The 25,386-nt window shown below is 39.8% G+C and overlaps 1 protein-coding gene across 1 annotated transcript in view; it reads right to left on the bottom strand.

Moving 5' to 3' along the window:
• The window catches only part of Cda4 (chitin deacetylase Cda4), a 52,462-nt gene extending 27,277 nt beyond the window's left edge, over positions 1-25,185 (bottom strand). The window contains exons 1-4 of the mRNA XM_089263665.1: positions 24,985-25,185; positions 15,409-15,500; positions 15,233-15,344; positions 6,882-7,009 (exon numbers count right to left, since the gene is read on the bottom strand). Of these exons, the coding sequence (XP_089119791.1) occupies positions 6,882-7,009; positions 15,233-15,344; positions 15,409-15,500; positions 24,985-25,048 (396 nt within the window). The 5' untranslated portion in view covers positions 25,049-25,185. The remainder of the gene's footprint in view (positions 1-6,881; positions 7,010-15,232; positions 15,345-15,408; positions 15,501-24,984) is intronic.
• Positions 25,186-25,386: the final 201 nt, after the last annotated feature.

Below are 25,386 nucleotides of genomic sequence, written 5' to 3'. Positions count from 1 at the left end.
TCTATATCTATGGCAATGAATTTTCGCAGCAAGTATATATGTATATATGATGGTATGTCTCTTAACATTTAAAGCGATTTTTGCTCTATGTATATAGTCAAAATCAAAACAAGCTCCAATTCGTATTTCTTCTTCCAAACACTATATCTTAAATGTCTTATATATACATATAACTATACAGAGGTATCCATAATTGAATTTGTTTGAGTTGTTTTCTTGATACATCTTGCGCAAGCTTTTCTTAGAAGCATTAGTGGAAATATAAAAAAAAAAAAAATTATAATAAAAAGAAATTTGTCTTTAATGTAGAAAATAATTCAAGAAAAATATACAATATATTTTTTTTTAATATAAAAAAAATTTAAAAATTATAAAACTTTACAGCGAAAGAGTAATAAAATATTTTTTATTTTCGCTGTGAACGTTTATTATTTTTGAATATTTCCTATATAAAAAAAAAAAACAATAATAATAATAAAAAAAAATTTGTCTTTAATGTAGAAAATACTTTAAGCAAAAAATACAATATATATATATATATATTTTTAATATAAGAAATATTAATAAATTATAAATCTTTACAGCGAAAGAGTAATAAAATATTTTTAATTTTCGTTGTGAACGTTGATTATTTTTTAATTTTTCTTATAAAATAAAAATATATATTTATAATGTAATTTTTTAACTTCAAAAGAAAAGAGTACAGAGCTTGATCTATCAAGATCTCCGCTAAGCTCTGCTTGCACTATCCTCTCTCTCGCAGAGCCTGCGCCAACGGCTCGTCCAAGCCGATATGCCCGAGCGGGCGGGCGAGTAATGAAATGAAAATCGAATGCGATCAGCATAAAGCAGCATGTGAATGGCAATGGCTGCTGACGAGGTGGCAGCCGAAATGCATTTCGCCTGAGCTGCACATAAAGAGGCGTGGCACGGGCAGCGGCACTTAACGCTCATTGTTGAGCACATAAAAAGGATTATTGTACAAATTCAATATTAATGCGGGGTCCGACGACTAGCCAAGCCTCAACCTCAGCCAGCGAGTGCAACAGTCGGCAATTGACCCCAGTTTTATCTGTGGCCCAGCAGCTGCCATCATATTCGAGCCTGTCCCTATGCCCCCAGCACCAGCACCAGCTCCAGTTACAGTTACAGTTCCAGTTCCAACTGCACCTCTGCCATTCAGCTGCAGCTCTACCTCCACCTTTGCCAGCGTCTGCAGCTGAGCTGAGCTGGCAAAATTATGCAGAGGCGTGAAACACTCGTAAGCATCGAACGGTGGTCAGCTTAAGTGCGGCAAGGATAACTGATGATTATTAGGATAACGATGATGATGATGATGATGATGATGATGACGACGCTGTTGGCAACGGCTGCCATTCGAATTGAAATTCGCTCTTTGATTTGACAGAGTTGCGTAGGGTCCTTTTATTGCCTTTGCCCCTAGCTCCTGCATCCGCATCCGCATCCGCGTCCGCGTCCGCTTATTGAAAGGCATATTTCAAAAGCCGTTTCCGCTAAAATGAGTGCAAATCAACTGCAGCTTCTCTACACCCACCCCTTCGCGCCCCTCTCTCGGTTTCTCCCTTCTCATTGAATTATAAAGTAAAAATATTATTGCAAATATAATGAATGTGCGACAGCAAAAAACGCGATGATAGCGCAAGAGAAAGAAAAATAGAAAAAAGGCAGAGAAAAAACTATTTTAAAGTTTGTCTCAGCCATTGTTGCCGCTGACGCTTGGAAATATTGAGGTGATTGTGGCAGTGAAAGGCATTGATATATAAATAGAGTTTTGGCAGTTCATGTTTATCTATCTATTACCAGCTGGCGGCTGGGCCACACGCCGTATACGTAATTTGCCTTTAAGAATCCCGTTTTGTCTCCTCGTGTGCTTTTAAAATGGCATATGTGTAGATGTATGTGTGTGTGGGTGTGTGGGTGTGCCACATGATGCAGACGTCTGCTGCCAGCAGCACTGGCACTCGATGTGTACGTTGATAATTTCTGCTTAATGCGACTCAAGTTTGCACTTCAGTCTTTGAGCAAATATGGCAGACAGACGGCAGTTGACAAGCACCTTTGCCTGAGAGACAGAAGTTTGCCAGCGCCAGCTCGTTGAGCGCTACCAAATGGATGATAGATGGGTTTTTCATGCTGTTCAAGTGTCTCACTGAGATAGAGAAACGAGGAGAGAACAGACAGAGAGAGAGAGAGAGAGAGATAGAGAGTGGAAGATAGGTAAAGAGGGAGAGCAAAAACTGGGCTTGGGCTGAGAATTTGCATAGCTTAGTTGCTCAATCGCGGCGACAATTGAACGGCTCATTGATTGAGTGATTGCAGCTGCGCATAAATGCAGCACCCTTAAACAGCAGCAGCAACCGAGCCCTGCATCTACCCGGCCCCTACCACTACCCCTCTTTGAAAGAAGCTCTCGGCAAAGTTTTTGTTGACACTGTGTGCCATCTTTTCAGTTTTCTTTTTCATTTACTTTGCGAGCTCAAATCAAATTGGATTCGCATTCAAATTGAGCAAAGCGTTTTATTTAACGCAACGTTCAGCCACGTCTTGGCCCTGCCCCGCCGCCCCTGGCATAGGCTAGCCGGCTTCTTGGCATTTTTATGCCCTCTAAATGGCGAACGCCTGCAAAGGGTTCGCCTGGCCAAGTGTCGCTGCCAAGGGAAGCCATAGCAATTGATTGATTCATTTATTATTTATAATATTGAGCGAAAATCTGATCAAAACTTGAATCACTGCAGGGAAGCCCCACTGATAAGTTGAGCACAGTTCGTGATGGGCGAGCCCAGTCGACTCAGAGTATTCCACACGTTTCACAGTTCGCTTTCCTTTGGCGGAAATTGGACGCGCTGTGAAATGGAGCGCAACGTGAGTGTTGGAAGAGCCGCCAAAGCGGCGTAGGTGATATGGAACTTGAGCCACCACTGGAACTGAAATTCGTCCTACTAATGGACTCCGATGAGCTGGGAGTCATCAGAAAAGAGCTTAACCGATTCTGCAAAGCATTGATGAAGGCATATTGAACATGCATTGCAACTGAAGCTCAAATTGGAACGGACAGAGAGGCCAATGGAACTAGAACTGGAGCTGGAACTGAAGTTTGAATTGAGTGTCATCAGAAAATCGAATAGATTTATTTAGAAAAGCATCGACTGAGATATATATATAAGCAACTTGAACTGGAACTAGAATTGGAACTGAAGCAGAAAATTGAACTGGAACTAAGGTCAGCAGACAACAGTACAAATTAAATATACTATATAAATTATAGCTTGAACTTTAGCTGGAACTAGTGCCGGATCCGGAACCTGAACCGGAACTGAAATTATTATCAACAAAAATTCTAATTATTTGTAGTTTCTAAAGCTTTAATTCTTATCTAAAGAACTAACTTATTGAATGAGATATTAAGAACTCGAACTGGATACGAAGCTGGCTTTGGAGCTGTAATTGAAAATGCGAGCTAGAGCTAGAATTGGAACTGGATCTATACTTGATCCAAAAGTTGTTATGTGGAACTTGAAGTAGAGCCATTACTGGAACTATAACTGGAACTGGTACTGGAACTGGTACTGAAACTAGATCTGGAACTAGAACTGGAACTAGAACTAAAACTGAAACTAGATCTGGAACTAGAACTGGAACTAGAACTAAAACTGAAACTAAAACTGGAGCTAGAACTAAAACTGAAACTGGAGCTTGAACTGGAACTAGAACTGGAGCTAGAACTAAAACTGAAACTGGAGCTTGAACTGGAACTAGAACTGGAGCTGGAACTGGAACTAGAAAAGGTGAATGAAATAATTTAATAAATTTTGCAAACGACATACAAATTTGGAGCTGGAACTAGACTTCTCAATGGAACTCAACCTCTCGGTCATCGTTTATTATTTATACATTTTACATACGTAATTGACTCTTATCAAAGGCGCTGCTTGAGGTTGACATTTGCATAGCTATCGATGGTCGAGCTTAGTCAGCATTGAAAGCATTTTCCATCGTGCGACGCACTGTGAAACGGAACGCCACGCGCTTAGCGCTGGCATTGAAAGCGCGGCCAATGCAGCGTATGTGTAACGACTCGCATAGCTCAAACGATTTGCAAAAGATATGGGCTAAATGAGCGCACAAATTAACCGCCTGTTTGTGGTTAATTGAGATGGTATTAATTATAATTATGCACACACACACACACACACACACACACGCACACTGGCTATGGGCACAAATAGGCTGTCAGAAATTGAAATCGTTTTGTTGGGCGGCTGTGGAAACACATGTAAGCGCTAATAACACTTAAATAAGCATCCGGATCACTCGCACAACCCCTTAAACAAAGGACGACATGGGCGCGTTATGCAGAGTTGGGTATACATATACAGAGACAGTTACACACACACGCACCCACACACAGAGACACATTTCAATTTCGAAATTAAGTGGCTCACTTGCGATTTGTTTGTGTTTGTGTTTGTGTATTTGTATATTTGCGTTCTGCGTTCTGCGTTCTGCGCTCTGCGTTTTGCATTTATGTTGAAAACCGGCCGACTATGTCGACGTCGACGTCGACAATGCTGCCAGCGCTGGCATCGCTGTCGCCACATAAACTTCCGCTGCTCTCAGCTAGTATTTGACTTATGCTACTCTATGCCCAAGTCAGACAGCAGAGCCTTTATGAAGCCGTTGGCAACGGACGAGCTAGCTAGGAAATCTGATCTTGATACTTCTGATTTCTGATTCTCTATTTTATCTGATTTTATATTTAATATTTAATATTGAATATTTAATATTTAATATTTAATATTTAATATTTAATATTTAATATTTAATATTTAATATTTAATATTTAATATTTAATATTTAATATTTAATATTTTATATTTTATATTTTATATTTTATATTTTATATTTTATATTTTATATTTTATATTTTATATTTTATATTTTATATTTTATATTTTGTATTTTATATTTTACATTTTACATTTTATATTTTACATTTTATATTTTATATTTTATATTTTATATTTTATATTTTATATTTTATATTTTATATTTTATATTTTATATTTTATATTTTATAGTTTATATTTTATATTTATATTTTATTTTGCATATTTTACATTTCTCCAAAAGTATACCTGGCTAGACTATAGAGTATTTGTTTATATGTTCAGTTTTTGTAATTGAACATATTTATGTGCGTGGCTTTGTTGTTTTCTGGCATTGCTTTTATCGTGTATGGCAAAACCACAACTAATGTGCACTTCAAACTGTCTGTCAATTGGTAGCCCACACCCACACACCCACACACGCACACACATATGGGAGCACTAAATCAAATACACACACACACACAGTCATACAAAGGAATTGGGTTTTTTATTTTCATTCATGTTGTCTAAAACTGATTATGAATATGCGAAATCGACTTTAAATTGCGCGCAATGCAATCAAATTGTTCTATTAAAATATGGGCAAATCCATTGTTTAAGCGAAATGATCTATGTATGTGCATATATATAAACAATACATAATCATATATAGGACGTGAATACCATCTCAAGTTACCCTGCTATCCATTTGGTAATCAAATAAACTTTGATTGTATCGCTCGCTGTTTGTCTCGCTATTAATCGTCGAATTATGCACACAAGTTTCTTTTTATTTAGCCTCGTATCAATCAGTTTATTTAGTTACCATTAGGCGAATGTATATAGCCAAGCGCCAGCGCTGGATATCCATTCATGAGGGCAGCGAGTGATTGAAGCTACTGAAACTATCTTTGAAAATGAGCAATAACAACTTATATAGAACTGTGTGTCTACCCGGCTGGAGCCCTTTGGAACAAGGGAGTGCATGTATTTCCGAAATGCGCTTGAGATATGCCTATCCCAATGCCAGAGATCTGAAGATTTGATTGAGTAAATGGGTCTAGCAGAGGATTCAATAAACTCTTAAGTACCCAGAGCTCAGTCACTGCGCAGCAATACATATCTGTGTGTGTGTGTGTGTGTGATATGTTAATAGATCAGCTCTACGCTGAGTATCCTTTAGTCGAGCATTCCCTCAGTCTATCGCCGCGCATATTAAGCGATTTATGTACGCATAACGCATACGCCCTGTTGTCCCATTGGCCGCACAGTGCAACAGAAAAACTTTAATTTTCATGTAGTTTTATGAGCTGTTTGGTTTGCTTGGTCGTATTCTTTTTTTTTTTTTTAATTTTTATTTTCATGTATTCGTTTTTTTTTTTTATTTGTATGCTTGCAAACGTAAAGCTCATAACTCTTGGGCAAATAAACAAACCGAAGTTATTAAACAGGATATTCGAATCAAGAGGAACAACAGCAAACGGGCATAGAGAGAGGCAGGGGAAGGGAGGAAGAGTGCGAGACTGTGACAACAATGAGCAACGAATGGGACAACAATAGCAACAGCAACAGCAACAACAACAGCAACAAATGGCAAAGACAGCAGAACAATTTCCTTATGCAAAGCAGCGATAACAGGCAGCCGAATGCAAATACACAGATTTATGGCCAAGCCGAAGCCAAACTTAACAACATACAGATACAAGCACACACACAGACACACACACACACACACACTACTACCACTAACACCTGCCAGCCGTGTGCTGTGCTGCTCTGTGCCGTAAAAATAAAAGCTGTCAATGCACTTGAAATTTATCACCTTGCAAATTAACACTTAAGGGTAACAAAACAGAAAGAAAGCAACAACAATATATACATATAAATATATCTGTATATGTATATATATATGTATCTGTGTGTGTGTGTTTATTATGGCAGGCTGAGCCAAGTGCTGTCCAATAACCTTCAATGGCATGTGGGTGGACGTACCTTCTCGGCCTCCAGGTTGCCGGGTATTTGGGTGCCATCCTTCGAGCAGAAGCAGTAGGGCAGCTGGCAGGCCTCGGTGTCGCAACGCTGGGCGGTGTCGGCGGGCGCATCCGTTGCCGGCGCTGGGGCTGCAATGAGAGAGAGCAAGAAATCGAAACTGATTACAAACACGAGCCAGTAATAGTTAGAGAGAGAGAGAGAGAGAGAGAGAGAGAGAGAGAGGTAGAGGGAGAGAGAGAAAGAGAGGCCTGTTGCGCAAATTACTTCGGAAATTATTTAAAGTCGATTTGGTTATGCGAACACAATTGCACAGCTGACAATCGATGGACCACGCCCAGGCCCCACCTGGCAAGACAATCACCCAGAGCAGCATGTCGAAAGTTAAAAGTCAACAAAATAACACAATGCAATACAAATATCAATAAGGCAGCAGCAGCAGCAGCAGCAGCAACATGCCAAACAACGTACGAAATGTGCAAGAAACAAGTTAAAAGAAAGTTAACAACCAGCGCAAAGGGGTGCGGCCTGGTGGGCGAGTGCGAGCGAGCAGGCAATACAAATAGCCAAAGGTTAAATCCTGGCCAGGCCCAAACACACCAGAAAAAAAAAAAAAAAAAATCGAAATGGAGATGGAGAAACAGCGTTAGAGCCAGCTTTTGGCACAGTTATTTGCATATGTGGGAGTTGGGCGTGACAGCTTTGTGGTTGTGTGCGTGTGTGTGTGTGTGTGTGTGTGTGTGTGTGTGTGTGTTTGGCTAGAACTCAATAGAATTCAATTGGCATTTCTTTTACTCTTTGCTGCTGCTGCTGCTGCTGCTGTTGTTGTTGTTGTTGTTGTTGTATTGTGATCGAGTAAACAAATTCGCTTAAAGTCCACAAAACAAAAGGTTGCCCATGCAGATGTGTTTATAAAACAAAGCCAGGCACGAAGCCAACAGGTAAAGCCAGCATTAGTCATGCACTGGGCCAGCGCTGCCACGCCCCCTGGGCCAGGCCAATCGAGACCCAGTCCTGCTTGAGGATCGAATGTCACATCTAGTCGCAGCTCTGGGCCATCGATATGGCAGCAGCATCAACTGTGTGTATCATAAATTTGACTAAATGAAAAATAATTATTTATTGTCTCTGGGGCAGAAGTTTGGCTTTGCCAGCAGCAGCAGCCTTAGCTCTGGGCTCTGGCCCAGGCTTTGGGCATCGTTTGCCATTTACGTTGCGCTCATCAAGTTTGTTTGCGCGTCCATTGACAACATCATCAATCAATTTAAAGTGGACTAATGCCGTTTCGCAATGCCAAATGCAAAACAAACTAATGATGTCAAAAAACTTTTTCCACTTTCAGCAATTTGACGAATTTTCGCACAAGCAGCCCCAATCCTAACGACAGTCGATTGTCCTCTCTCACTCGCACCACCCCAACCGCCCACTCTCTCACTCCCATTCCCACTCCCACCGTGTGCATGTCAGCCAATTTACATTCAGCAGAAACACTGCGAATATTCGCATTCGCATTCGTTAAGTATTCAAGCTTCACTTACTGAGCGAAACTCGAGTAACAAACAATTCGATTTAATTACAATAGTTGACTACGCTCTGCCACGCCCACAACCATGTCCATGACCACGCCCGCTCTTAAGCTGACAACAAAATAATCACTGGCTGCACAACAGTTCGTTCTAGAGCAGATAAAAAAGGAAATCAAATAAACGGAAATCTATTCCGGCTAGCCGACGAGTGGATACCCTACTGGAAAGTGAATGACCTTAGCTTAGACTGAGCACAACTGTAGGGATTATGACAGATTCCTGTTATGGTACATACCATACAAATTTGCAAAGGCAAGCTAGATTTTTGACAGAGACTGTATTTATACGCCTACATACATATACGTATATATGTAGACCAACTGCGTATTATTAGCAATAAGAAACTTGAGCCGACGCTTTGAAAACAATTTGAAACGAATATTAAAATTAACATATATTTTTAATATAATAATGATGCTAATTAAATTCAATATCAACAGCTAAATTTTTTATACTAATATTCGCCAAGTTTTCTCTGCGATATTTATGGCTCACTTGCACAATTTTTATGACCAGAGCTGTATATGCTATATTATTTTTTTATTCTACTCACTTGCTGCTGCTTTTTGTCTGGGACTCTAACTAATGAGTGAGTCACTATATGATGTATATTATATACAGCTTTTAATTTTTATTAGATATAACTAATTCAATGTTATGCTAGACAATTTCGAATTTATTTGCTTCGCTTACGTGGCAGAGAACATAACATTTTGCTATATTGCAGAGATAATGTAAAAGTAAAGAAAGAATTCTGTTAAGTTTCCAGACTCTGTTCAATGTTATGTTAATTGCCGTCGACTGTTGCAGTAGTATTAGTGTGAGAAGTTGAGAGCATGTGTTGAGCTGCTGTAAAAATGTTAATCGAGTGAGAGTGAGCGTCCGTCTAAGAATCACTCTGTGTAAGAGAGCGAGAGGGATGCAGATAGCAGCTGCCGAATGCATAGCCGAGTGCTGCTGAGCGAGAGCGAGAGGGCTTGCTATGCAGACCGCTCAAACAGGGTCGTTATGATTATCAGTGGAAGAAGAGAAACGATGCATATTGAATGAAATATAATAAAAAATAAATATAATTATATATAAATAAAATTAATTATGTACATACGCTCATATAGAGCTTCTTCTTTGTGTCTACTAATGTAATGGCACAGCCGCAATGCTTTATATAAAGGGCATGCCAAATGCTGACTATTCAATCGTAGCAATTGACCAACGAGCTGCAGTTCATGTTTTTGATTTGACTCTGATTTGGTATTGCTATTTTCTTTATATTTATATTTTGATTTTGGCTGGCTTATCTACAGCATGGGATAACAGCAAATGAATGCAAAAACAACAATAACAACTGCAAGCGATTGCAACTAGTGCAAAACAAACAGCATCAATGTTAATAGACAGAAAATAATAAACACTGTAATACTGGCATATGCCATAAATATGAATGAGTTTAAATTGAGGCCTGAATATTGATGTCTCTGCATGGGTGTGTGTGTGTGTGAGCTGCATATATTAAAGTTTAATTCACACACACACATGCAGCTAGAGACACGCTTAAGGCGAATCCGTTTCCGTCGGCGCCTTGAAGTATGCCATTTTGGTTTTAGTGTACAGCTGATGCCACGCCCACAGACGAGCAATGGGAAACTAATATAAATGCAGCAGCGATGCTATCAATGCTATCAATGCTGGAAAATATGCATTTTGCGGTCACATCATAAATAACAGCAATGCCAAATGAAATGCTTGGCAATTAATTGGCCCGGACGGCACAGTGGGGCAAATGGGAATTGCTTAGGGTGTGGGCACTCAATTGCACACTGTGCAATCAACATAAATTCACACACAGACACACACACACACACACACACACACACACACACACACACACATACACACACAGATGCAGTTGTAGAGATTCACATATGCGCCGAGCGTCTGCTGTCCAACACCTCGCCCAACAAATAAATGCATACAATTTTATTATTTCAAAAAAGTTATTTGCCAAATTTGCGCACTCGAGCATGTGTGTGTGTGTGTGTGTGTGTGTGTGTGTGCCTTGGACACAGTTATTCAATAAAATGTAATAAACACTTTTAGTAACTTTGTCTTATGCATTTCACACTGGCTGCGACAGAGCCAAAGCAAAGCTGAGCTGGGCCGAGCTGGGCTGGGCGCAGACGTTGCGTATACGTAATGCGGTACAGTTTGGGGCATATTTGTGTAGCTGCTTGGTTGTCTTTGTTGCTGCTGCTGCTGCTGCTGATGTTGTCGTTGCTGTTGTGTAAGCAATATTGAAATGCTGTCATTGAGCGTGCTCACTGAATTATGAAATTGAAAACTATTCAGTGCAAAATTGCTTCGAATTTTACCAGCTCGTGTGAGTTTTCTGCACACAACACTATAGCGAATAAGTAAATGTATATGTATATATATATATGTGTTTGTGTGTGTGTTTTTTTCCCGTCAGTTGCTTGGACGCGCTCTGTCAATCGTTTGGGCCAAGCTGATGGCGGCCAGAGGGACAGTCAACGAGTCAGCTCTAGTCAAATACTCCTTTCGGCCAGTGCCAGGGCCACGGCTGGCAGCTGCTTGGCCAAAATGGTATTTGGTAAGCAAATTTTATTGAATTTGAGCCCCCGAAAAGTGGCTTAGATATTTTAATTTGTGTCTGGGCAATAACAAAACAGTGTATCAAATCCAAATAAAATGGAATAAAATCGCATTTATATGCACATTGTATTGCACACGTTCTACGCTGCCAGAGTCCCCGGCCAAGCTCTAGCTATGCACGCACACGCACACACACACACACACACACACATGTCCCTCTCCCTGTGTGTGTGTAATGAAAAGCAGCCACTTTTTGCTTATTTATTTGGGACATTTGCTGTCACAATTTCAAATTCATTTTGGGTCTTGCAATGCGTCGTAAGCAATTCGTCAGCTGAGACTTTTGACAAGGGCGTGGCGAGAGGGCGGGCAGCAAAGTGAGCAGAGAAGCAGAGTGGGGAAAACTGGAGACCAGAGACTGAAGCGTGCGGCCAGGAGCTGTGGTGCGGTGGGTTTGAGCGCTTTAGGTTTTTGCTGCTGCTGCTGCTGCTGCTGCTTAGTTTAGAGCTCATAATCCCCGGGTTGGCTTACGTAGCTGGCAGCTGGTTTGCAAATTAAAGTGCTAGACGATTACAGACAATCAGTCAGATCTGCCATGAGCTTGGCTCGAAAGAGTCGCACAGCATTTACGCCATAATTGGAAGCAGGTTACAAAATGATCTTTGAATGGGAGCCAAATGGAGAATTCTAGGAATTTTTATAGCAATTTGAGCCAAGAGATCATTGCTGGCAGTACTATTGAAAGTGTTCAAAAATCTCTGAATATATATCAATTGTATGTATGGCTTTATGATTATATGAGTTACTTTCGTAACGGTTTACATATGAGGTAGTATTTATTATGTGAGCCAACAGAAATATGACTCAAAAAGTGCAAAATATTATTCTTCAAAGTCTTTTATTGAGCCACAAGGCAAGTTAACATATGTATATATCTATCTGTCTCCCTCTCTCTCGTTCTTTGTATCTTTCTCTCTCTATGTCACTTTTATTCACAATCTCACTCTGTATGTATTTTCTTCTATCTCTCACGGCCTCTGTTTATATCTGTCTCAGTCTTTGTCTCTCTCTCTCTCTCTCTCTCTCTTTGTCTCTTTCTCTCTCTATGTCACTTTTACTCACAATCTCACTCTCTCTGTCTTTTCTTCTATCTCTCACGGTCTCTGTCTATATCTGTCTGTCTTTGTGTGACTCTCTCTCTGACTCTCTCTCTCTCTCTCTCTCTCTCTCTCTCATTTTCCTTTGCCAACACTCCTCTGCCTCTCTCTCCCTCTGTCTGCCTTTAGCTAGCTGTCTTGCTTTATATCCCCCTTTGGGCCCTATATTAATACAAATTCTGTTCACCAATTAACTACAGAGTGAAGTTCATTAGTAAAACACTATTACGCATTCCGAAAGACATATTCACTAAATGGCTAACGAACTGGGCCAAAAATCGTTCCAGCCAAATACTAAAATTGATGAACAAGTAGAAGATGCAGCCGGAAAAGACGAAGCAGGCGTAGTGAGTAATCATATATGATAGTTTACAAACGTTATATTAGTACATATATGCCACGCTTTGCTGCGCGTTCTCGCTCACTCACTCACTCATTCTCTCTCTCTCTCTCTCTCGCTCTCTTTGGGATACTCGCACGGTGTGCGTGTGTCTGGCGTCAGCAAAAAGCGCACAGAGCTTTGACCTAATCTGTGCTGCAATATTTTTCCTCGTGCCTTGCTAGACTTTGGCTTAAGCATTGCGGCTTTCAGGGAGGGCGGGCAGGAGGAGGAGGCTAAGGCCGAGAGCTAACTCTGTGCGTGCGGATGTGTGTGTGTGTGTGTGTGTCATTTATGTTATTACTTTTCTACTCCAACATACACACACACACACACACACACACACACACACACACACTAGCGCTGACTCGCTGTCGCCGTCACAGTCAGAGCAAAGAGCTATTTATATGAGACAACATTCCAGTTGGTATTACGCAAATCCCAAATGCTTTAGCTGTCGTAGCTTTCTTCCAAGCGGTTTCCTTCCGACAACGATGGCTAACTGCGACGACGGCGAAGTCGACGTCGACAGCGGCAGCAGCAGCGGCAGCAGCGATGGCGTTGCTGACTAGTGCAAAAGTGCGTGCTTGCATCTGAGCGATATGTCAGTGTGTGTGTGTGTGTGTGTGTGTGTGTGTGTGTGTGTGTGTGTGTGTGTGTGTGTGTGTGTGTGTGTGTGTGTGTGTGTGTGTGTGTGTGTGAGGTAGAGCGAGACACATAGAGAGCCGTGCTGTGAGTGTGTGTGTGAGCGAGAAAGAGAGAGAGAGACAGTCAGTCTGTTATTTACTACTCTGGAAAAAATTTGGAATTTAAATTTTTCTATTTTCTTATGCACTAATTACAAAATACAAACTTCTATTTGTATGCTGTTAGAATTTGTAATATTTCCACTATATTAAATATTATTTTCATTGTATTGCATTATTTGAACTGATTTGCATTGAATTCTTTCATTATGAATTGTTTTTCTACAGCACTACATGGAGGCTACCCATTGGAAATGGGAATGTATGGTATAATTTTATTATGAAACCATATCTAAGAGGCAGTAAGAGGCACGGGAGACTTCAAAGAGTATACATGTATACATGTAATGCTGATATGTTCGATAAGCTGAGTTTAAATATGTAGTCATGCCTGTTTGTTTGTTCGGTTATTTGTCCCTCCATGTGAACGCAACAATCTCATAAGCCAGTAATCTCAGAGACTTCAAATTGTTAATATAGCTTCCTGTATAACATAGGTCTTATAATTCGCTTTTCGTTAACTCATAAAGCTTCATAGGTTTACTGTAGTTGCGTATAACGCATACAGAGACTTTTGCATATTGTGTACATGTGCAGCAAAGTAGAATAATTTAATTAGATTACAGGGTAGCTGTCAGTCGGGCAGAGTCTTACATTCTTTTGCTTGCAGTGTTTGCCGTAATGCACATGCATTGTCTTTTGCCTGTAGCTTAGGTCGCCCAGCTCACGCACACACACATGATTATATATATTCATGTATATGATACATATATGACTGTTGGCTAAATCTGTGCTGTAAGCTCTTCTGTCTCGCACACACACACACACACATACACACATATATATACACAGCGAGCTGCTGTGGCAGTTGGTTATTCTTAAACGGTCGCGTTTGTGCTCCATTTGAAGCGCCCTCGATGTCTGGGTGCAGCAGGCCAGGCACTTGGCATTTATCATGCGAACGAACTGTGAGCCAGACTCTCTGTCTGTCTCTCTCTCTGTCTCTCTCTCTCTCTGTCTGTCTGTCTATCTGTTTGGCCAAGATGGCAGCGTTCACCTTTGTCGTCCGTCGCATGCATTGTCATCGGGTCTGCGATCTTTTGGTAAATGTTTCATTTTCTGCCATTGGGCCATAAATGAATTATGCGACATTTACACAAAATTGTTTCCTAATGCACAACACATCCGCTGGTCGAATGCCTTGCATTCCATACCATTGCTCTCTCTCTCTAGCTCACTCACTCCATCTCTCTCTCTCTCTCTCTCTCTCTCTCTCTCTCTCTCTCTCTCTTTGGTAAGCCTGTCACATTCAGTAGCTTATCCCAAATGGCTTCACATGCGGCTGCTGCTGCTGCTGCTGCTTCTCCTTGGTATTTCTAATAGAATGCCCAATTCTATTTTGAGCTTCTAATAAATTTGCTGCTGCTGCTGCTGCTGCTGCTGCAGTTTTAGCCATGTAATTTTTTCATTCTCCGAGTGCTTTGTGTCTGGGCCTGTGAGTCGAAGTTCGGCTTTTATTTAAGTTAACAACTTTGGTTTTGCAAACTTCACATCGTTTAACAAACCGCTTGGCATTTGCCACAAAACCTGCACACACACACACACTCACACACACACACACGCACATTCGTTCTCCTTGTCTGGCACACGCATATGGTGCACTGAGTGCACTTACAACTTTCTGGTTCGCCTGATTTACGGCGCACTCTCAATTGTTTCCTTAGCTAAAAACATTCCCCTGGCCATTTGGCATGAGGACCGCCAAACATTCGACACTGAAACTGTCTATATATATATCTGTCTTTTTCTTTCAGTCTGTCATGTGTCCCTTGTTAATCGTAGTCTGGGCCAGCTTTGATACAGCTTCGTCACTTACTTGTGGGCAGCGGTCCGCACTTGGCTTCGTCCTTGAACGTGCAGAACTTTTGCAGATCGTCAAAGTAGAGGCCCGAGGGGCAGCGATTCAAGTAGGGGAAGCCATCGACGCACTGCCATGCAAAGAAACGAGAGAAGCTTAAGATCTGGAATCAGCCAAAGCTTAAGCTAGTTTACCTGGTAGAAGCGACGGCAGGTCACCGGATCCGCATAGTTGCCATTGGCGATGTGCGAGGGGCACTGGAACTCCTCCTTCTCCTTGTTTTGAGCTGTAATTAAGTGAACTCTTTGTTATCAACAGACTCAATAAACACAACAAACTTCAGCTTAAGCAATTTGCCAACTTTTTCAATCGAAAGCCTCAGTTACTTAACAGATTACAGCTTAGAAAAATACTTTAAATTGCATTTGATGCGTTTCTTCTATTTGGCCATTTCATTGCCTTGCCTTGGGCTCCATACAAAGTTCAGATTGCTGAATAATCCCACAATGACGAAAATGAAATCGAATAAAATATATTGATTTAAATAATTGCTTAAAATGCGACAACATCTTAGCTAAAGCTGTCTGTGGTTGCATTTGCTTGCCTGGCTGAATATTTTAATATAAATTGATTGGGCAGTGCCAAAAAAAAAAAAAAAATATAAAAGATTTTTGTTATTTTTTTTTGTTTTTTTTTTTTTTGTGATTTGAAATTGTTTTCCATTTAAGACTTTGCTTTGTTAACCGAAATATGAGCATGAATTACAAGTGTAAACGTATACATAACATAATCTGCTTCAAATGAACCAGTTCAGTTCAAATGAATCAGTTCAGTTCAAGTGAACCAGTTCAGCTCAAATGAATCAGTTCTGTTCAAATGAATCAGTTCAGTTCAAATTAACCCGCGCAGTTCAAATTAACCAGTTCCATTCAATTCAACCTGTTCAGCTCACATGAGCCCGCTCAGTTCAAATGAATCAGTTCAGCTCAACTGAATCAACTAAATTCAAATGAACCACTTCAGTTCAAATGAACCGGTTCAGTTCAAATGAACCAGTTCGGTTTAAATGAACCAATTGGCCAATTGGCTCAATGGCTTTAGCGCAGTTAAAGAGTTGGAGCTGCATTTAAATGAGGCCCTATTAATTGTCAAATGCTAACGCGAATGAAAACGGCAAACAGTCCCAATGGAACAACAATAAATGATAATCGTTTATTGTATAATTATGTGCGTTGCTTTTGCTATTGTTGTTGTTGTTGTTATTGTAGTTGTTATTGTGTTTGGCTTTTCAACGATTTTGTTTGTTTTGCAATTATTTTCAATACTTTTTTGCATGCGAAAATTGGAATCAATGCTTCAAAAGCCGTTTGACGTTTTGACATTTTACGAAATAAAAAAACTATAATAATAATACAAAAAAGTGGTAATCAAAACCGCAAAAGAGACACAAAAGCGGGAGGGGAAGATACTTAAATAAAAGCATAAAAAGAATGGAAACAATGGCAAAAAAAACGTTTTAAATAAATAAATATGCGATACATAAATTATAATTAAATGGCGGCATTCATTTGATTAACTTAAACTGCATGGAATTAAACAACAGCCGCAGCCTAACCCCAGCACGCGCCCCCCCCAAAAAGGGGGCGTGAAATCGTGGAGTGCTGCATGTAATGAAAATAAATTTGCTAACAGCATTAGATTAATGCAATGCGCCTAAATAACAACAACAACAACAACAACGGAGAGAGAGAGAGAGAGAAAGAGACAGACAGTGTATGTGTGTGTGTTTGTGTGCATCGTCCTGTCTCGGCGATTATTAATAAAGCCCATCTATTTAGGACTTATACTAATTAAATGCGCGCGATATTTTTGAGCTTTGTTGCGTATACGCCGCGTGCGCCCGATTATAATTATAATTAGCAGCATTATGGCTTTTGTTGCAAATGCATTGTCCGGCGAGCGTGATATTCGATTAATGGCAAACGGCTGCCCTGGCAATGGCCAATTATTTGTTAGCCAAGCGCCGCGCCGCTCGATTTATGCAATTGACGTGCATAATCCCAGAGCCGCTGCGCCTACAAGTATGCAAAGATTGTGGCCCGATGAGCGATTAGCGATTAGCGTGCCAGCTCTCTCTTTCTCTCCCCCCTCTCTCTCTCTCTCTGTGCTGTGTGTGTGTGTTGGCCCTTTGTGTAAATTATAAATTGGGCCTTTTGATGCGCTAATGAGCGAGCGATATATGTGAAGCTGGTGCATGGGAGCCGGCCATGCGGAGTCCTGCCGTGCAGAGCCATCCTGCCGTGAACTGCTGTGAACTGCACTAGCCTGTATATCCTTAGCCGTGAAGCGCACGCTGGCTTTGATTATGAATTCATTTCGCACATATTTTATTTCTTTGGTTGCCAGGCATACAAAATTTGTTGCTGCTGTTGTTATTGATTCTTGATATACATATATATATATATATTTTTTGCATGCAGTCAAATGCTATAGCCGCAGCTACGGGCTCGCGCTTCAGCGCCCATTCGAATGCATTCGTTATTGATTTTGTATGAATTTCGTTATAAGCACAAACAAAACAGAAAAGCATAAAAAATAAATAAAGTGAAACACTGAATATATTATTTAAGTAAATAAAACGCAAATATATGCCATGTGTGCGTTAAACGCTTCACAATTGCGAGTGTGAGAGAACAAAGAAGTCAGAAATACAGGAACGCAAAGAAATCTTAAATATTACAAAAGAATTTGGCAACCGAAACAATCAAGAATGCTCTAGGAAATCCCGTGAATCCCACGCATGGAAAATACAAAGCACATGCACACATACCCACACACACACACAGTAACAAATTTGAGGCGTATGGGGCGTGGCATCCGAAATTGACAAAAATATCTCTGTATGCATCACATGGACCAACAGGGAAAGCCTCCAATCACTAGTTTAAAGAGTATTCAAATTGGGCTTAAAAACCGACGACAATAATCGAATATTATCGAAAACAAGTAAATGGAATGATATATCGGATAAAGAAAATACACTCTTACTGCGTTGGGTATCGACGAGTATTAATGCAAAATTTCAAGTCTCTAGCTATTGTGGATTACGAGATCTTGGCGTCCATACAGACGCACAGACACACAGACGAACATGGCTCTGCTAGTGGTGCTTTGTGGGGTCTGCCATGCCTCCTTCTGCCCGTTACACACATTTGAACATATCCATATCCCTAATACCCTACTTCTACAATTTCAATGGGCTCAATCAAAAATATCTTCAGTGTAGCTGACTGCTCAATACCCTGGAAGGTCACATGAACCTGAAAGCTTAAAGCTGTTGAAGATCTTCATCTCAATCGTTTGTATTCATTGTTTCAGCAAGCGGAAACTTTATGAATATGCTCAATATTCGCTTTGTAAAAAACCTGACCAGAAGAAGGAAACACATTTCCATATAATTATGATAGCTAATTAATATTTATTAACCAGCTCATGGGCGTCGCTGTTGCCGCCGGCAAAGGAGCTCAAGACGATTGCATAATAAGAGAATAAAATACAATTTAAAGCACAAAGAAACATGAGACAAAGTGGAAGATAAGAAATGGAATTTTTGGTTTAGTGACATTGAAGTGATATCGCTTGAATATGCATATTTGCTGATCGGAACAGAGTCGGCACAACAGAGAGATACTCCTTATTGATCGCCTTTGCCCCTGTCACTGGCCGTGTTCATTGGCCGTGCAGCATGCGGCCGAGGTTGCTTGCCTGCTGACGACAACAGCACGGAAATTATTGTAAATTTATTAAAAAAGGCATAAGGCCAATTACGCCGGACTCTTTTTACCTTTAATTAAGAAATTGCCAATGCGAAAAATAATAATTAAAAATAAGCCCGCACCAGAAGCGTCCAAAGGATCGCCGACCCCGCGCCGCCTTCTGCTTATTAGCTGAGGCGAATTATAAAGAAAAATATGAGCTGAGTGCACGCCCAGTAGTCGGCTGGCCAATACCCTGTAAGGGATAGAAAAAAGTCTAACCGGGCAGATAGTATAATGAAAATAGAATTGCGCTATATAAATTAAATTTTTTTTTTTTTTTAATTTCTATTTATTGAGAACGGTTAATTGTGATCTGGAAATGAAAATAGAATTGCGTCAAAAAAATTTAATTTTTTATTAATTTCTATTTATTGAGAATGGCTAATTGTGATCTGAATTGTCCGGGACTACTTTTCGTCTCATCCGAATATGAACTGAGGGACCTAGGCCCGATTGGCACTACCTACATATGTATGTATCATATACATATAAATACATATTCCTTTATTCATTTAAATAGCTCGCCAAAAACCTGACGAACAATTGAAATGTGGGCAAACTTTATTTGATGCACGCCTCGATAATGGCATTCCACTTTAACGTGTGCGCATACAGACGCACACAACTGTGCCTGCATAAACACCATATATGTATGTATGTGTAAACGAAAATAAATACACACACACATATATATATATATATATATATATTGATATGCATGGGCACTGTTTTTATTGTTGTTGTCATAGTGCGGCGCCTGTTGATGTTGATTTTTCGCTGATGCACATAATTTATTTAACATTTTGCGGGAATTTAAAGCCAGCCGAGGCGCGTCCACGGCGGCAGGACGAAGTGGACGAGGGCGACGGGCCGTGGTTGGGGCATTGAAATTCAATTTGCCCTCAAGTTGCCGTTCAATAATTTCTACAACATCAACAACGAATGCAACAACAGCAACAACAACAACAACAACAACTACAAACGGTGTTGAAAAACGTAAAAACAATTAACCAAATTTCATTGTTATTTTGCTGATTTTGTTAATTGTAATTTTAAAAAATATTGAATTAATTTTTGAAAAATATTTTGTTTATATAAGAATTAATATATTTAATATGCATTTATTTTAGCTTGATCTATATGTTAATGTATTCGTTGCAGCTAAGTGAAGAGTATCAAATGTTGGATTTTATTTCATTTTGGTTCGCCTCGCTTTTGTGTCTTATTCATCGCAAGCCACAAAAAGGAGGTATACAAGTAAGGACGTTGCCGTCGGGCATTACCGACTGTAGAATACGCATTCACGCCCCCCATGGGCGTAGATATATTCGCCATGACTGTTTGTTTTCAAAATTTCAAATCTCTAGCTATTCAACCTCATTTGTCACGCCCCTAGTAGGCACATCTCGTGGGAAAATCTCGAGGCTTTCTTTACTTTAAGTCGAGCGTATATTTGAGTATATTCTTCAAATTTCAAGTCTCAATGAAATTGCATTCACATGGATGGACGAATAGACGGACGGACGGACGGATATTGCACAAAAGCCAATATACTCGTTTCACTTACGTAAATGAGCATAAAAAGAAAAAATAATAATAACAATCACAGAAATTTTAACATTTTAAGTATATGTTCATTTCTCTCTCTCTCTCTCTCTCTCTTTCTCTCTCTCTCTCTCTTTCTCTCTCTCTCTCTTTCTCTCTCTCTGTGTGTACGAAAATGAATACCGAAACGGACGAGAAGGCAATAAATTGCACAACTGATATATGAATATGAATGAAAATTGCAATGCAGTCGCTGTTGCAGTCGCAATTAGCTGAGCGCGAGGCGCGTTCGATAAGTTTCTTATATATATATATGTTTTTTTTTATATATATATATATATATATATATATATGTAAATTCACTTAAAGAAATGTTTTATGTGCTCATACACAGCAGCTCGCTTCCAACACACACACACACACATCTCTCTCTCTCTCTCTCTCTCTCACTCGCCCGGCTTGGGCCCTTTCTCTGCGTCACTTTCTCTGCGCGTCTTGGACTGTCTTTTTGCCTGGGGCATGCCAACTGTTTGTATTTGGTAAAGCGTTTTCTGCTTTTTATCCGTTGGCATTTTCAAGTAATTTTTCACGCATTTCTGTGGCTGCTTTGCGCCTCATTTTTCACCACGCGCATGTGTGTGTGTGCGCGCCTGTGTGTGTGTGTGTGTGTGTGTTAAGCTGCTTAAATGTTTTTGCCACTTCTTTTCGCAGCATTGTCTTTTTTTTTTTTGTTGTCATCGTTTTTCTTTTGCCTCACTGTTGTTGTTGTTGTTGTTGCATTTACAACACTTAAATTGTAAATAATTCCGATTTGGTTGCCCAGACTGGAGAGCTGAAACCTCAGTCCTTTGATTCCTCGCCAGCCAGCCAGCCAGCCAGCGCTCCAGTGTGTAATGGCCAAAGCCACTTGCCTTTGTCAACAAATTTGCGTTTAAATGGCTCATGTGCCGCAAGCCGTCCGCCCGCCCATCCGTCCATGCATTCATCCATCCGTCCGTCCGTCTGTACGTCTGTACGTCCGTTTGTCAGCCGGTTTGACAGTCGGTTTGTCGGCTCATCTCGGTTGTCTTGTTTGTTGACGCAGCCTTTGCAATTCGTTTTAATGTATTTTTAAATTATGTTTATTTTTTTGTAACGCATTAAGTGGGACACACGAAAGAGCGAGAGGGAGAGATTGGGCGTGAGCAAATCGACAGACTAGTGAAAAGTTCTCGCAGCTTCTTATTAACATACTGACATTATTCTTAGCATAAAGCTTCATTAAAGAGATTCGGCCCGCTGGCTTCGGCAAATAAGTTAATGGGATTAACGCTCTTAGCCGTTTGGCATGCCCCTTAGCATATTGCATACCAATCAGGCTCGCAATACAGACTTCTTCTTCTTGTTTTATTTTGTTTTTTTTTTTAATACTCGGAGCCGTTAATGTGCGCAGAAAATATTTATTTTATTGGATATTATTTTCAGTCTTGACTTCTGCACAGTTGTGAGAGGTGTGGTGTGTATGTGATATAAATATATGCATGTATATACATATGTAAATGTGTCGAAATCTGTTATATATATATATATATATATATATATATATCTGTATATTCCCATGCCTTTTATATCTGTATATATCCTGTATATATCTACATATATCCCAATCTTTCATATCTATTTATCTATGTACAGATGTATATCTATGACCTTCATATCTATATATCATATATTTCATATCCACGTCTTACATATCTATATATGAATACATGTCCATACATGTCGCTCATTTCTATATATCTACATATATCAAAATCTTGCACACCTATTTATCTATATGTATCCATATATTCAAATCTGTATATCATATATTTCATATCTACATCTTATATATATATATCTTTATAAGATATATCTTTATATTAATATATGTACATATGTATATACGAGTCTCACATTTCTATATGACTACAAAGATCTCAATCTTGCATATCTATTTCTTTATACATATATATACACGCCTTCAATACCTACATATGTATGTATATACAAGTCTCTCATATCTACCTGTCTCTATATATCCATGACTTTAAAATCTATTTATCATATATTTCGTATTCACGTCTTTCATATCTATATGTATATACCAGCTTCTCATTTCTAGTTATCTTCATCTATCTCAATCATTAATACCTGTATATATCCAAGTCAAAGTCAAATATACAATATATAGATATTGAATAGACTTGAATACTAGACATAAAGATATTAATCTACATACATAGATAGATAGATACATATTCAAGTCTTTCATATCCATATCTCTTTATACCGCCTTTCATATCTATATATTTATATCTCATATCTACAAAAATATTTACACATATTATCTTTCATAGCAATTTCGTATATGTATATCAACTTTTATCTAGATATCTATCTATTGATCTATATATATATATATATACATTATCTATTTATATCCAAGCCTTTGTTATATAAGAGATTTCAATGCAGCTGGCAATATATGATGAAGCAATTAGTACTTCCATTTAAGACTTGATTCGCATAACTTTAGCTCTTGGCTCTCTTGGTCCCTTAGTCTCTGGGTATATTCCTATTAAAAATATGCTTAGTTCTCAATCAGCTCACTCTGCAAATGCTCCATCAATGCATCTTTCAAGCTAGAAACTTTGGCTTGCATTTGCTGGACTTTTATTGAATATTTCTTTTATTATTATTACTATATATGTATATCTACTACATATACATTTTTTTGAGTTCATGATTATCGAGTTCATTGTGTAACGGTCGACTGAGCGGAGTCTGAGGCTTCGGTTACGATTGACGGCAAATTCAATGCTATGATATAAAATCAATGTCACAATCGGATTGCTGGGCCAGTTGCATAAATGTAGCTGCTGCTTTTAACTGTTATGCATTGGGCCCATTGTGGAGCTATTGTCGATTGTCGATTGCCGATTGTCGATTGCTGGCTGCTGGCTGCTGATTGCTGATTGTTGTCGGACTTTGGATTTCGATGTAATGGCGCCCATTTACATTCGAAAAAGTACATAATTAATGTAATATGCCGTTCGGAGGAACGGGTTTTGCTATCGCTCATAATCGCACCAAAGTGAAATCGCTAGAAGAAAATTTTTCAATTTGTTGTAGACGAGGTGTGCATAGAAGAAAGCTGATATGGCTAATCCATTGCTCAGCATCAGCATCATCATCAGCATCATCAACATAATTATCATGTGGCCCAAAGGCAATTACGGCTAGGGGCTATGGAGGGGAGAGTTTAGCAGCAGCAGCTGCTGACGGGAATATTGTTGGATGACGGTGCAAAAATATGGAAAACAGCTGAAGTTGACCATGAAAATGCTCAAAGCCAAATTGCCCAAAGCCAATGCAGATATACATACGCTTCTACTACTATTTGCATATTCATAAGCACCGTTTCATCCACATAAACACACACACAGAGATACTGCGGCAGGGAGCGGGCCAGCAGTCGATGCTGTTAATGTGTGCCGTTGGCGAAATGTTAATTAAGCCAACTGGAAACCCAGTTGAAGTCAAGCGAGTGAGCAAAAGCAGCCGCTAATCAAGTTGGAGGTCAGCGTTGGAGCACGCATATTACGTAAGGATCGTCATCAGACAGAGATAGAGATGAAGCGCGAGAGAGAGAGAGAGAGCGTGAGTGAGAGTGAGAGTGAACCAACTGCAGAGATGGAGAGATAGAGAGAGATGCCAAGAAAAGTGAAACCGGCTAAATTTCCAGTTTTTGTTAACTCTTTTCTGTTACATATACATAGCTGTAAATATGTATGTATATACAATATATTTCTTTGATGCTTTTCTGTCTTACGTTATGCAGCTGAGGCCCAGGCAGCCAGGACAGTTGACCTTGCGGGCCTTTCAGGTGACAGAGTCCAAAAACCAGTTGGAAAACCCATTTATGATAAGAGCAAAAGTCAATGAAATGCCAGCCATGTTACCTAATTCGCCGTCGAGCCAAAATTAAACAAGAAATACGAGTACGACGACGAGTGCCAGGAAGACAAAGACAAAGGCAGAGACACACGCTCACAGAAATATCACATGCACAGAGGAAGACCAAGACCACTTCCAATTGGCAACGTCAACACTTTTTCATAGCAATGCACAGTAAAAAAAATTTAAAAAAAAAATAATAAAAAAATAATAAATAAAAATAACTTATTAAAAAAACAACAGCAACAAATTGAGCGAGAAAACAGCTATTAGCCTTTATAGCAATACACGAATGCGGAAGTGTATTTGTTGCCAGTGTCGCATGTTGCGTGTCACATATGTTGAGTGTGTTGCAGCAGTGAGTTTTTCTTTTCATTTTCATTTTCATTTGCTTTGGCTGCTTTGTGGGCCAACGAGAAGCCTACTTACCATGAACGCCAACGGCGATCAGCAGCGCCGCGATCAGACAGTGCTGCAGCATCTTGAACATCATCCAGACCGAATACACCGATATACACAGCGGACTTTTGACAGAGAGAACGCGAACAGAGAGCGAGAGAGGCAGAGGCAGAGCGAAGGAGAGAGACGTCCGCAACGCGCAAATGCAAACCGCCAACTGAACGCAGACAGCGCCAAAGAAATTGCAAGAAGCCAAGTTAAGTTCAAGTCTCGTACAACGGGCTGCCGAGCGACGATCACCGTTCAACGATCAACGATCAACGATCACCGATCACAACGATCAGCGGCGTTGACTGCGACGCCAGCAGCGGGAGCGAGCTTGACTTAACTGATTCTCAATTCACTTTCATTTCGACTGGTTCCACGATGACG

This window comes from Drosophila navojoa, chromosome X, assembly GCF_054131105.1.
Source record: "Drosophila navojoa isolate 15081-1374.11 chromosome X, UAZ_NAV_1.0, whole genome shotgun sequence".
Lineage (NCBI taxonomy): Eukaryota > Metazoa > Arthropoda > Insecta > Diptera > Drosophilidae > Drosophila > Drosophila navojoa.
The sequence above is the reverse complement of the archived record's forward strand: the minus strand, read 5'-3'. Positions and strand labels throughout refer to the sequence as shown.